The sequence below is a fragment of the Paroedura picta genome, chromosome 3, assembly GCF_049243985.1.
Source record: "Paroedura picta isolate Pp20150507F chromosome 3, Ppicta_v3.0, whole genome shotgun sequence".
Classification (NCBI taxonomy): Eukaryota; Metazoa; Chordata; class Lepidosauria; order Squamata; family Gekkonidae; genus Paroedura; species Paroedura picta.
In genome coordinates this window covers 6,994,958-7,008,659 of record NC_135371.1, presented here as the reverse complement: position 1 = coordinate 7,008,659, position 13,702 = coordinate 6,994,958, and the positions used below count along the sequence as shown (strand labels likewise).

General features: G+C 50.5%; 1 protein-coding gene across 2 annotated transcripts; it reads right to left on the bottom strand.

Annotated features, from left to right (window-relative positions):
- Positions 1–631: 631 nt before the first annotated feature.
- On the bottom strand, positions 632–13,394 carry LOC143834294 (E3 ubiquitin-protein ligase TRIM7-like). 2 transcript variants are annotated; one of them, XM_077330999.1, is made up of 9 exons: positions 12,950–13,394; positions 12,226–12,644; positions 11,739–11,903; positions 8,817–8,912; positions 8,080–8,310; positions 6,948–6,970; positions 6,293–6,411; positions 4,288–4,320; positions 632–1,795 (listed from the first exon to the last, which is right to left on the bottom strand). In XM_077330999.1, the coding sequence occupies exons 2-9, from the start codon at positions 12,634–12,636 to the stop codon at positions 1,275–1,277; spliced, it is 1,599 nt and encodes a 532-aa protein (XP_077187114.1). In that variant the 5' UTR covers positions 12,637–12,644; positions 12,950–13,394; the 3' UTR covers positions 632–1,274. The 2 variants fall into 2 exon arrangements, with proteins under 2 accessions (XP_077187114.1, XP_077187113.1); XM_077330998.1 differs by lacking the exon at positions 12,950–13,394 and having other exon boundaries at positions 12,226–12,871.
- Positions 13,395–13,702: the final 308 nt, after the last annotated feature.

Here is a 13,702-nt window from a genome sequence, read left to right as displayed (position 1 = left end):
GCCTCCTTGGCCCGGCGTTTGCACTGCTGGCGGCGTCGCTTTGCAAACTGGGCTGTTTCGCTCCCGAGGTCTGGGGGGCAGGCGAGGGGGCCGAGGTCGGGAAACCCTCCGCTCCGCCCGGCTGCTGAGGAAGAGGCAAAGTGGACGCCGACGGGAAGAGCACAGTGGAGGGGCGAGGAGTGGGTGGGTGGGTGGGTGGGGAGACAAAGGTGCCCAGCGGGGCTCCGGGTGGCTCGACCCGCCTCGTTCTGGGTCGTCGGGAACGCCCCCTTTGCCCCGACGAAGCGGAGTAAGACCTTGCAGTCGCGCGCCCACCGCTCCGACACTTCCCCGGGGCTCGAGCCGTGCCCACAACGCGTGTTGTTCCTGACAGTCACGCATTTGAGAGGTCCCGGCCTCAGCGACACTGCAGGCAAGCAGAAAGCCAGCGTGGCAAAACTCCCTCCCTGACCTGCGAGCTCTCCCTTTGCAAGACTCTCTGCTCCGGGCACACAAGCCGAGCAGGTCCTGGTCTCAAAGGAGCCCTGCAAAGTGGGGAAGGAGACGGGCCAATAGACGGACTTCCCTGCAGGGCCCTTGTGAGGATAAATGACACGTCCCGGCTTCTTGAAACACAAACTGCAGACAGCTGTGTGGATGGAGAGGCTTTTAATGATTTCGGAACAAACCTGAGTGCAAGTGTTAACCCAGAAGCACCTGGCTGCCCAAATCCCCCTCCTGAGTTTTCTTTCCTTGTAGATCTCCAAGTCAGACCAAGAGAGGACCCCTGGGGTTTGCCTTGGCAGTTAGGCAATTTCCCCCTCCCATCCCAAATTCAAAGCAGCCCATTTTTCAAGGTAACAGGATTTCATTGCAAGCATGAATTGTGCAGCCACTGGTATAACTGAAGTCCCTGTGCAGCCGTAATAGGGGCAGGGTCTTCCGTGATATTCAGGGAGGGAGGAATGTTCCAGAACACTAAACTTCAATGGTGGGCTTCTTCCCCTGCACGGGTTCCTCCCCTACCTGAGAGGAAAGGAGGCTGCAGAAGGCCTGAGAGAGAGGGTCACTTCAGAGCTCACCTTCAGAAGGACCCTGCTGTTCTTTACTATGGGAAATGTAGTGTTTCTTTCAGAAATCAGCTACAAAGGGGGGAAAGAAATGTTTGTTGGTATATTTGGGTAAACCGAGGGGGGAAACGTCTCCATTTTATTCAAATCAGGTGTGGTGACTGGGACTCCAAAATGGGGGGCTCTTAATATTTTCTTCTTGATGGTCCCACTGGGAAAGAAGTCCTAAGAAGATATTTTGAGGTAGCCTTTCGACTGCACCCAAAAGAAGGGCAGGAGGGTCTCTCCAGAGAAGGAAGCTCCAGAGAACTCGTAGAGAAGTTCTCCTTTGTCAGCGTCGAAAAAGGCCACTCGACCCCCAGCGTAGTTCAGGCACACGCGGACCCTCTTCAGCTCCCCCCTCAGGGTCAAGGGAGAAAGATGGCCTTTCACATAAGCCTTGTAGCAGTCCCCCCACTTCTCCACAGCCCAGATCCCTTCCTCAGGACAAAAAGTGATGTCTCCCTTCCTCTTCACAGACTTCCTGGCCACCCCCACGGCCCAGTCTCCCTCACTTCCCACAAGGACCTCCCAGAACTGGCGGCCTGCCCTGAATCCCTCACGGCCCAGGACAACAGCATAATTGTAAAATCTCTCAGGATTGTCGGGCAGATCCTGGTGTGCTTTTCCTTCTCTCACGCTTTTCTGACCCTCAGACAGGACGAGGGTGGTGTGTGCCGTGTCCGGATCCAGGATCACTTTTGCTCCTGAAGGGAGTGGAGGAGAGAGAAGCAGGTTCAGCAGTGAGACAAATGGCAAGAGTTGTTTGCCACACCTACGCAACCCTCCGAGTGTCCCCCATGCGTCCATTCCCTGTGGGTCTCCTTGACCTGTTGGTTGTTGAGAGATTTCCCCACTCTGGATTCCCGTTTTCCCCTTCCTACTTTTTGGCGGTTTTAACCCCCCCTTCCTTCCTGTCCTATTGAAAAAAGACAAGAGGCAGAGCAGAACTCCTGGACCTGAACAAGCACTAGCAACAAACGTGAACACAGCCTGTCCCCATATCCAAGGACCCTGAGGGAGAAGCAGTGCTATATTTTCAGGGGACCCCAGTCTTTCTCATTCCACGGGAATTCTGACATAACCTGGTGGGTACAGGGACAAAATGGCTGCTGCAGCAGGAAGAACCAGCCACAAAATGGCTGCAAAAGCTTACCTTTGCAGCCAATCAATTCTCCAATGACCAATCAAAATCCAACCTGGTCAATTCCCCACATTTCTAAAAACGCTTGATGGGCACCACAGAAAATATCTGTGGGAACCACGGTGCCCCCGGGTGTATGTCATCCACCTTTTGTCATGAACCCGTTTCTGACTCCAGTTGGTGTCTATGCCTGGCTTAGAGGCAATAAACCAGGGGTAGTCAAACTGCGGCCCTCCAGATGTCCATGGACTACAATTCCCAGGAGCCCCCTGCCAGCGAATGCTGGCAGGGGGCTCCTGGGAATTGTAGTCCATGGACATCTGGAGGGCCGCAGTTTGACTACCCCTGCAATAAACTGTTCTTTCCCCTCCCCATCTGCATTTCAAAGCGTAGACATTCCCCAACATTTTCACACTGCAGCCGAGAACTGCTTATCTATCTCACGCCTGGCCTTGTAGCTTTCTGTGAATTATCAACAACTGTTCCTGTCTTACATCTTTTGATGAGAAAGAAGCTCTGGTTATTCTCATGAGAATCTTTGCAGCTTCCCACCTAAAGTGCCCACTCACCCCCACCCTCCCCCCGCCCCTGCTTGTAAGCATATATCTCTGGCTGTGTCTCTTTTGTCTTAGTCAAAGAGTTTGTTCTGAGAGCTGTTTCTGATGTCATTCCCTGCACGGGAAAATCTTTAAAACTTCCTTTTGGATTTCCTACAACTTGGAGTCTCAAGGATGTTGTTATTTTCCTCAGGAGTGACTTCTGGAGTTCCTGACACCTTTATAAGCAAACAAAAAAATCCAATGGAAGGGCTCTTCTACAAGCATCCTGAACACATAATATAAGGGCCAGAATGGGCTGAACTTGCAAAGCAGATCTTAGACTTCCTCCTAGATATATCCCAAGAATGTTCAAACGGTTAGGATAACTAACAGCTACATTCAGAATTCAGATATTCTTTTCCTTTGGCCTCTATGTCTCTGACTGAACTGGGAGATGGGATGGAATCACAGCAAAAGCTCACCACAGACCATAGATCAGGCTGTAGTTATTTGCTTTAAAATGTATATATCCGTCCTTTCCTGCTATTCCAGGTGTCAACTAGAAAGCAAAACCAAAATGGCCCCCACAATTGTTTCTGTGCTTCAGTGTACAGAGCTTGGGAGATGGAAGGAAACTCTTCCGTGTGAACCAGATAGATTTGGGGGGTGGGGAGCACTAGGGATGTGGCCTGAGAACCAAGGGGGCAGCAGCCCCCAAAAGTTTGGGAACCACTGCATGAAACCAACTTGTATTTATTTGCTTTAAATACTGTGCTTTCCTGCCATTCAGGTTTCTCCCAAAAAGCAAAACCATAACCATTTCTGTGCTTCACACAGAAGGGAGGTGGGGGACGATGGAAGGACAGTGAGATTTACATTCTCTTAGGACCCCGTGTGTGAACCAGATGTCTGTGACTTCTGGAGATAACCAGGTACTTCAGGATCATACTATAATGGATAGGCCAGGAGAGCTGGAAATACTTCAATCAATAAAGGTTGAATTCGCCACCAGAGAATGCACTGATGGCTACAGGCACAGATAGCTTTTAAACATGATCAGACAGATTCATGGAGGATAGATCTACCAGCGGCAACTGGCCAAAGTGAACCTCCACATTGAGAGGCAGTAGGCCTCTGCCTACCAATGAAAGGACATAGCACCAGAGGAAGGCCTCAGTTTCTATCCCCTGTTGTTGGACCTCCAGAGGAACTGGTTGGCCTCTGGGTAGGACAGGATGGTGGACTAGGGGGACCACTGGTATGCTCCAGCAGAGCTCTTCTGTTCTTACGAGACAAAAGGAGGCAGGTCATCCCCTCCTCTACCCTCCTGGTAAATCCTGACACATCTACTGAGAAGAAAGCACTGCGGAACTGGCTGGGGCAGGGTGAAATTCAGACAGAAAAAAACAAGAGTGCCCAGGGAATTGTACCCCCGCAGAAACACCAAGCAGAAAGTGACAGATTGTGAAGTGAAGCTTTTTAGACGAGAAATAACAGATCAATGCATGAAATGTACCTTTCTGGGGGGAAAGTCCGGAATCCAGTGTGCCTGAGGAAGCAAATGGAACAAAAAGTAAGCAGATGACCCTTGTACAGGCCACAAATCTTTCAACAATAATATACATTAACATTTGTTTCTTAATTTTACCTTAAGGATCAAGTAGAAGCTTCTTTGGGGAGAAATTCTCCACCAAATTTTAGTTGTGTGCAAATATTCAAATTTATTTTCACTTCATTTGCGTTTGCTAACCATTCCTAGAAGAGTTGTTTTTTATACCCTGCTTTTTACTACCAAGAGGAATGTCAAAGCGGCTTACAATTGCCTTTCTTCCCTGTCCCTATCACAGGCACTTTTTGAGGTAGGTGGGGCTGAGAGAGCCCTGACAGAACTGCTATGAGAACAGTTCTAACAGGACAGTGATTGGCCCAAGGCCACCCAGCTGGCTGCATGTGGAGGAGTGTGCAATCAAACTCACCTTCCCAGATTAGAGACTGCTGCTCTTAACCACTACACCAAGCTGGGAGTGGAAAGTGGAACACAAAGTGAAACTTCTATTTCCTAAAAAGAGATGAAGTTACTTGAGTCTGGTTTCCTAGGATGTAGGCTCAGCCCAAGGATCCAATCCAGAAGTGCTGATGACGCCTCCAGCCAACTATTTCACTCTGATATGGCATCCAAACTTTTGGAAACCCACAAAATACTGTTACCAAACCCTCTATGTCAGGGGTAGTCAAACTGCGGCCCTCCAGATGTCTGTGGACTACAATTCCCAGGAGCAAATGCTGGCAGGGGCTCCTGGGAATTGTAGTCCACAGACATCTGGAGGGCCGCAGTTTGACTACCCCTGCTCTATGTTCTGGGATCTCTCCTGTTTCCTCTGGACTATAAACACAACAAAGAAAAACTGCATCTGTATGGAAATATGAATAAACTTTTATTCCTTTCTTTAAATAAGAACTTTAAGCAAGAAAGAAAACATTGAATTAATATTTATAGCGTTTCCATACCACCCTCCCTTCTGGGAGGTTCACATATAACATAGAGGAAGTACAGCACGTTTCCGTATAGCATGTATAAGAATTTATATATCTTGATAACATCTCTGCCTCTCCAGGAAACTACTCAAGTCAGAAATCATTTGCTGAGGAAAATTCTCTGGAATGCCAGGTTTGATTTTGCGCTCCCCCACATGCAGCCAGCTGGGTGACCTTGGGCTCGCCACGGCACTGATAAAACTGTTCTGACCGGGCAGTGATATCAGGGCTCTCTCAGCCTCACCCTCCTCACAGGGTGTCTGTTGTGGGGAGAGGAAAGGGAAGGTGATTGTAAGCCTCTTCGAGCCTCCTTCGGGTAGGGAAAAGCGGCATATAAGAACCAACTCTTCTTCTTCTTGCCACATCCTTCTTCCAACGTTCTTCAAGATGGCAGCAAAGAGGGGGCTCCTGTTAGCCTTCCAGCCAGAGATTGGCCCCTGTTTCTTCATACACAGAATGTCTCCTGGGACCATCCTCAGCAGAGTGACACCCTTACAAGCCACTTGACTGCAATGGACATGGAAAGGGTCCCTCGGCTGAAAGGAGCCCTGCCAATCCCCTGGAGGCCGTTCTGGAGCTCAGCTGGGATACCTTCAAGCTAAGGAAACAGTCCACGTGGTCAGTTTTTTGGCAGGGGGGGGTCTTCTTGAAAGGAATCAGGGGTGCCTACATTGAAGAAGGATGCCCTGGTCTCTCCCCTTTCATGTTGGAGGCTTGTTTGGCCCTGACATCTCACTTCAGCCCCACATGGGCACAGGAATGAATGGAGTAACTGTGAGAAAATCCAGAGAATGCAACAGGGTGTTAAAGCCAGAGAAGGAATTTTGATCAGAAATCTTTCCACAGAGAACTAAAATGGTCTTCTGGAACAGCATCCCTCTGCACACCTGGCCCTGCTAGTGTTATAGGTGACCTGGAGGGTTCCACATTCACACCTGGCCTCACCTAATGACCTGTCCGAAATCCTTGCAGGTGTTCTGCATTACCTTTCAACTGCTTCATGACACCCTCCAGAAAAGGACTGATGTCACAGCAGTCCCAGATCTTCCACTTCAAGGCAAGAGGAAACATCACAGGATTCACAAACGTCTTGTTCTCTTCATACCTGGAGGGAAATAAAGTGCCAGGTCCCCATCCATCCAGACCACCATTTCCACGGTGGGAACAAAGAAACAAGGCATGACTAAGTGGAAGGCCCAGACACACCAGCAGAGGCTGGAAGCAGGGAAAGAGGGGAGCCCTCTGCAGAGGGGATCTGATAACCCTCTTCAAGTATTTAAAAGGCTGCCATCTAGAGGATGGAGCAGTTGTTCTCTCTTGCCCCAGAGGGATGGACCAGAACCAATGGGATGAAATTAATTCAAAGGAAATTCTGTCTAAACATCAGTGGAACAGGCTTCCTCGGAAGGTGGTGGGTTCTGCATCTTTGGATATTTTTAAACAGAGGCTGGATAGCCATCTGATGGAGAGGCTGATTCTGTGAAGGCAAAGGGGTGGCAGGTGACAGTGGATGAGCGATAGGACTGTGAGTGTTGTGCATACTGCAGGGGGTTGGACTAGATGACCCAGGGCCACTTTCCCTGGCTGCTCCTCAGAGCCATCCCAGCCTCAGAAGGGCCAACGAGGGAGGGATCCACTTACCTCTGCAAGGTGCTTCGGACATCCTGAAAAGCAAAGAGAGAGAAACTCAACCTCTGCCACAGGTGTCTCTGGGAAGACCCCTCAGGCCCTGGAGAGACAAAGAGGCATTCTGGCTCCTTTTTCTGTGTACTCCAATCAAGGACAGGAGTTGTTCCTTCAGAAAGGGGGAGAACTTCTTCCACAGGGCAATGACACCAGCAGGCAAAGTGAAGCCTTCTCAAAGGACACACAGAAGACAGAGTTGATGACTCACAATATGGTCCCACCCTCACCCTCCTTTTGAAAGCTGCCGCAGAAAATCTTGCATCCAGCTCTCATTTCTGGTTGTGTCAAAGAACTCCCCATGAACCAGGTTTTCCTCCCATGTGTTGGTCTCACAAGCACACAAACTCTCCCACTCCCCAGATCTTCCTCTATCTGCCATCTTCTCCTGTTCCCCTAACTGGCACACTAATAGCCATCCCTAATTCTACACCTGAGGGATTCCCAGACATGCTTGAGAGTCCAACTTTGGAGGGAAAGCCGGACGATGTGAGGAAACAATGTTCACCTGCCCCACAAGGCATGAACACTGCATGGAAAGTAACTTTACCACCCTTAGCTGTGCTATTCACCTGAAGCCTGCCTTGATGCGTCCTTATACCACTAAAATGCACTCGTTAAAGCACTGTTTCATTTATAGCAAAATTGAGGAGTGAAAATACTGATCAAAGAGTCAGCTGGCTTTTTAAAAGCAACAGGGGAAGAGCTCAGTTTGCTGGACACACAACTGCAGAGGGTAAGGTGACCAGATTGTCCCACTTTTGAAGGGACATCTGGGGGTACCTGGCCAATTGTACTTATGTTGAAATTAAAATATATATATATATTACAATACTATTTTTGCGTTCTATGCGTTCTATGAAACTTTTTGTTGCTCCATATGGACCAAATTTTTAATCAAGAACCGCCCTGGTCAATGGTGTCCCGCTTTACCAATGTTAAAATCCGGTCACTTTAGCAGAGGGGCTCATGGGCAGGAAAGGAACCAGGACAGATAACCAACATTAATGGGACTCACTGGTTTCCTGCACCAGTGAAGGCTCTGGGGGCTGCCTTCTCCCCAAGGGGACCCTGCCTGCCACCCCCTCACCTGCAGGAGTTCACTGGGTGACTGCTGGCTCTTCTCCTCCATGTCCTGGATGAGGCTTTCCAGAGCAGAGAGGGACTCAGAGAGTTCGGCCAAGTGCTGGTCCCTTTTCTTGGATACCTCCTTCTCCAGCTCTTCCATCTGGACCAGCAGAAGTTTCTCTTTTTCCTCCAGAAACAGGCGCAGCTGCCTGAATTTGTCAGCTGTCCCTTGCTTCTCTCTTTCGGTTTGCTCCTGAGATGGGAAAAGAAAAGCAGGCCAATGTCAGGAACACAGCTGGTCTCTGCCAGGGAATAGGCACTTTAGGACAGGGGTAGTCAACCTGTGGTCCTCCAGATGTTCATGGACTACAATTCCCATGAGCCCCTGCCAGCTGGCAAGGGCTCATGGGAATTGTAGTCCATGAACATCTGGAGGACCACAGGTTGACTACCCCTGCTTTAGGAGACTCTCAACAGGCACCCCCTAGGGGACTGCCTAGGTCACCAGGGGGCAGGGAGAGCCAGGGGCACCAAGAGGGTGCAGTTCCACAACACCCCCAGCCCCACTGTTCAAGCAGAGCTTAATTTAGAATAACCATGTGAAGTCTCACTTCGGGGGCCTGGCCTGCTGAAGACTGACAGGACTTCCAACTTGTAAGGAGGGGGTAGCCCACATGAGCAAGATTCTTCTGGAGCTGCACTGTGTTGTTTCCTCCAGTCCCGGTTCTAGATTCACCCCCCAGCCAGAGAGACACTTACAAGGAGGTCTTGGCTTGCCTTCTCGACGTCTCCTTTAAATGCCAGAATTTTCTCTCTCTCCTTCTTCAGGATCTTCAGGCTGTTGCAGAACTGGTCCTGGGGGGAGAGACCCAAAATGGAATTTGGACTCTTTATAAAAGTTTACTGCAAAACAGACGAGAAGCAAACGGTCACAAATGGTCAAGCAGAATATAACTGCCAGATGTCAAGAATGGGACATTTCCCAAATGCTAAACACAGGTAGCCTCCTCATAGGAATGCCTGCTAACTCTCTTCTGACAACCAGCCACTAGGAACGCAAAGATATTCACATTACCTGTGGTCACACCTGTCAAAGGCAGACAGACTCACAACTAGGCTTCTGGATTAATAGAAAGCTTTATTGGAAGTAGATCTGAACACTCCGACGTCTGTAGTCGAATCTAATCGATACATGGCAAGCAAGCAGTTATCAATACATTTCTCCCACCCAAATGTCTCCACTTTCCCAGGGTGGAATTACCCCCCACCCCGCTTCCAGGTGCCAACCTGGGCTTCCTGCCAGACCGTCGGCACCCTTCTTTGTAGATAACAAAGTACAGAGCAACATTTGCAACTGAGTGTCACAGCAGGAGAGAATACACATCACAGTGTGAAATAGCTCAGGGTCATAAAAAAGGTTACAAAGGTTCTACAAACACACAATCTACAAAAGATGGAGTCTCTCTGGTCAATCTCAAACATGGCAGAGATCAGGAGACTGATCCTGACAACACCCCACCTAGCAGATCTCAACTAAAGGTGTGTTCACCAGATGGCTCAGGGTCAAGATTACAAAAACCAAGGAAGTTAGATACACCAACATCCCTGCTAGGTAGGATTGCCACCACCTCTGAATGGTTTCCCAGGTTTTCAAGACCAAGAGGCCGTCTTGATGCCAAACAGGGAATTGGCTTCTTAATGTCCCGAGCCAAGAATCCACAATACAGAATTGAATGACTGACACAAGGCAAGGCACAGACTACCACTTAGCTTGTCCAAGACTCAGACAAATGTTTAAAAAAATAATTTTGTATTTATTAATGTGCACACAGATGAATTGGTATACGAAGCAGTGAAAAATAAGAACACTGTGGAATCATTTCTAGCTAACACAACATGAAGCACAGATAATGGCAAACTTCTGAGGCATAGTGTAAAGCAGGGGTAGTCAAACTGCGGCCCTCCAGATGTCCATGGACTACAATTCCCATGAGCCCCTACCAGCATTTGCTGGCAGGGTCTCATGGGAATTGTAGTCCATGAACATCTGGAGGACCACAGGTTGACTACCCCTGTCCTAAAGTGCCTATTCCCTGGCAGAGACCAGCTGTGTTCCTGACCTTGGCCGGCTTTTCTTTTCCCATCTCAGGAGCAAACCGAAAGAGAGAAGCAAGGGACAGCTGACTAATTCAGGCAGCTGCACCTGTTTCAGCTGCACCTCCCCCATTTGCTGGCAGGGGCTCATGGGAATTGTAGTCCATGGACATCTGGAGGGCCGCAGTTTGACTACCCCTGGTCTAAAGGCACAAAATGGTCAAACCACATGCAGGTTGCAGGTACAGGTAGGATCTGGCAAAGGCTGACCACATGGAGTATCAAATTAAGTTTCTTCATTGCTTTTCCCCACATGGGATTCTAGACACGCAAACCGATCAAGACTAATTGCCAATTTATTAATAAGCCAATAGAATTACTGATGCCAGGGCAGAAGACACAAGAAGGGCCAGTCCTAGGGCAGGAGATGGAAAGCTGACTTCATCTAGCTAGAAGCCCATTCCTCAAAAAAAAAAAAAGTTAATTGGGACCATCTGCCACTCATTACCTAATCAGAGTAGCTCTGAGGTTGTTGGCTTCTCCAAGGTCACAGGGGGAGATAATTGGGCAGTACAAACTTGCACAGAAAAGGCAAAGGCCTAATGACTGAACCAAAGTTTTACAAAGCAAGAATTGAAGCCATTATTTCACTACGTACCAATGCTGTTTCAGCATGGAGAGATTTACTCCATGCTTTGACCCTCCTGCCCACCATGACACCCCCTGCCAGAGAGAAGGATTGCTTGCATAAAAAGTTATTATTTGCAGTCACTATATGACTTGGAGCAGTGGTTAAGAGCCCTGGCTTCTAATCCAGCGAGCTGCGTTTGATTCCTCGCCCCCCCCCCCACGTGCATCCAGTTGGGTGACCTTGGGCTAGTCACAGTCCTGCTAGAACCTGTTCTCACAGAGCTGTCAGAACTCTCTCAGCCCACCTACCTCACCACCTGTTGTGCGGAGAAGAAAGGATGGTGATTGTTAAGCCACTTTGAGACTCATTCTGGTAAGTGAAAAGTGGGTATAAAAACCAACTCTTCTTCTTCTAGTGCAAACACTCCAGCAATATGTCCAGAACTGACAACTTTAAAACAAAATTGCAAACAGTTCAACGGGGGAAGAGTGGTTCTGAAAATCGATACTTTCCATTCCACACTTTCCTAAAAGCCTCTTTTGATGCGATCTTGGAAGAACGATCCAAAACAGATATGAGAAAAAACTTTAGCAGGTCCAGGGGAAACTGGGAAGATGAGCAGAAAGACCACAATTTTGGACCAAAGGACAACAACTGAAATCAGAAAAGCAACCTTTGTGTGTGTCTATGGGGGAAGGGTTAAAACTGGTCAATACAGAAAATTAGATACAGACCGTGTGCTTACAAATGAAAGCTTAGACGTGGAGTGCATTTGCTCCACATTAACCTCAACAGTGGGACAGGAAGCAATTAAAAGGGAGTCACCATAAGGAGGCAAAGAGGGGTTTTCACTCCCCACTTCAGGTCCAAAGACTGGGGAGGAAACTGAAGGGACTTTCCCTCCAAAGAGACCATGGAGATGGCTCTTCCCCACCAACCTCCTCCATATTTCCTACCTTGTACTCTTGGGAAGCCTCGTCAAGAGGAAGGGTTTCGTGACCTCGGTGCTCCTTGGATCGGTCGCAGACCACACAGAGGAGGGCTTTGTCGTCCTTGCAGAAGAGCTTCATCGGCTCTTGGTGCTTCTGGCAAATTCTCCCTTTTGGGGCTGCCACGAATGCCTGAGGCCCAAAACAAAGAAAGAGGCTTAGGTTCAACCCCTCTCCTTGAAAAGACTGGGTATAATCAGTGCCTGGTTACATTTACAGATGCGATAAAGTGTAACCCTATGTGTTGTGAGGTCTACTTGCACATGGACATTGGGGATGATTGGAGCTTCTGGCAGTTTCTTGTTTTTTTATTTCCCCCCATCCCATCCCCTCTTCCCTTCGCTGGGGTTGGTGGGGGAAACACAGGTGAGTTTTCTGAAGCCCCGGCTGCCATGTTTAGATTTTGGAGCCCACCCCTCCCCCCGACGCCAGAGATTCCACCGGGATCCCTTACCCTGTTTTCCTGGGAAGCCGCCTCGAGAGGAGCCACCTCGTGGCCTTCGTGCTCCCGGGAGGCGACGCAGACCACGCAGAGGGGGGCTCCGTCGTCCCGGCAGAAGAACTTCAGGGGCTCCCGGTGCTTCTCGCAGACGCCGCCCTTCTCCTCCACGGGGCGCAGCTTCTGGATCAGCCCCACCATGTTGGCCAGCTGCAGGTTGGGGCGGAGGTTCCCCTCCTGCGCCCTTCCCCGGCACTGGGGGCAGGACGCCGCCTGGACCCCCGGCTCCCCCCAGGCCCGGCCCAGGCAGGCGCGGCAGAAGCTGTGGCCGCACTCGGGGATCGTGACCGGGTCCCTGAAGAAGTCGAGGCAGATGGAGCAGGAGGCCTCCTCGCAGAGCTCCTCGACGGGACCCCCGGACGCCATGGCCGCCTCTGGAAGGGGGAGAAGAGCCGAGCTGGTTTCGCTTTCCCTTTTCCCCGCAGCGACGGGGCGGCTCCCTTCCCGCCAGTGGCCCCGAGAGGGGGAGGGACGGGCCGCCCGGCCGTCGAGCAGCAAAAGCCAGCCCCCTCCCAGAGGGACGGCCCGGGGAGGAAGCCAAAACTGAGGACTGGACGAGCCTCCTTTGGCCCCGCGTTTGCAGGCGCCGTCGACGGGAGGGCGGCTTCCCCCTCGGCCATCCCACGCCTCGGCGAACCGGGCTGCAGGATCCCGGGAGGGAGGGACGGGCGAAGCTAACCCGGGAAATCCTCTACTCCTCCCGGCTGCCGGGGAAGACGAAAACTGGAAGCCGACGGGAGCAGAGTCCACGGGCGGGGGAACCGGCACCGAGGACACTGACTGGAAAGACAGAAGACCTGCAGTTATGGATCTACCATGTCTGCGCTTCACGTGTCGCCCTGAGCCGTTCCCACAACCAAAGTACACCTCTGCTTTGGACAGAGAAAAAAAGGGAGTCAGGCGTCTGAAAGGCCCCCTGCTCTACAGAAAACTCCAGGTAAACGGAAAACCAGGCTGGCAAAGGTAGAAACTCCCTCCCTGGCCTGAGAGTTATCTAGTTGCCTCCGCCCAATTAGGGATGCCAGGCTCCAGGTGGGACCTGGGGAATCCCCTGGAATTACATCTGATTGCCAGACTACAGAAATGTTTCCCTGGAGAATATGGTTGCTTTGGAGGGTGGACTCCATAGCATTGTACTCCACCAAGGTCCATCCCTGCCCAAATTCCGCCCACTCCCAGCTCCACCTTCAACATCTCCAGGTGATTCCAGCCCAGAGCTGGCCACTCTAAGCATTGTAAGCAGAGCTGCCTGAGAGTCAACCTTCCAAGACAGAGGTGTGGCTGGGTTGGAGGGGGCCAGTTCTGGAAGCATGCCTGCCCTGCCTGGATGGTGTGCCACTTAAGGTTGCACAATCCACCAGGAATTTGGGCCTGATCTTTGATGCCTCCCTCTCTATGGTCACAAGAGTAGCCCAGCTGTTTTTTCCCCCCT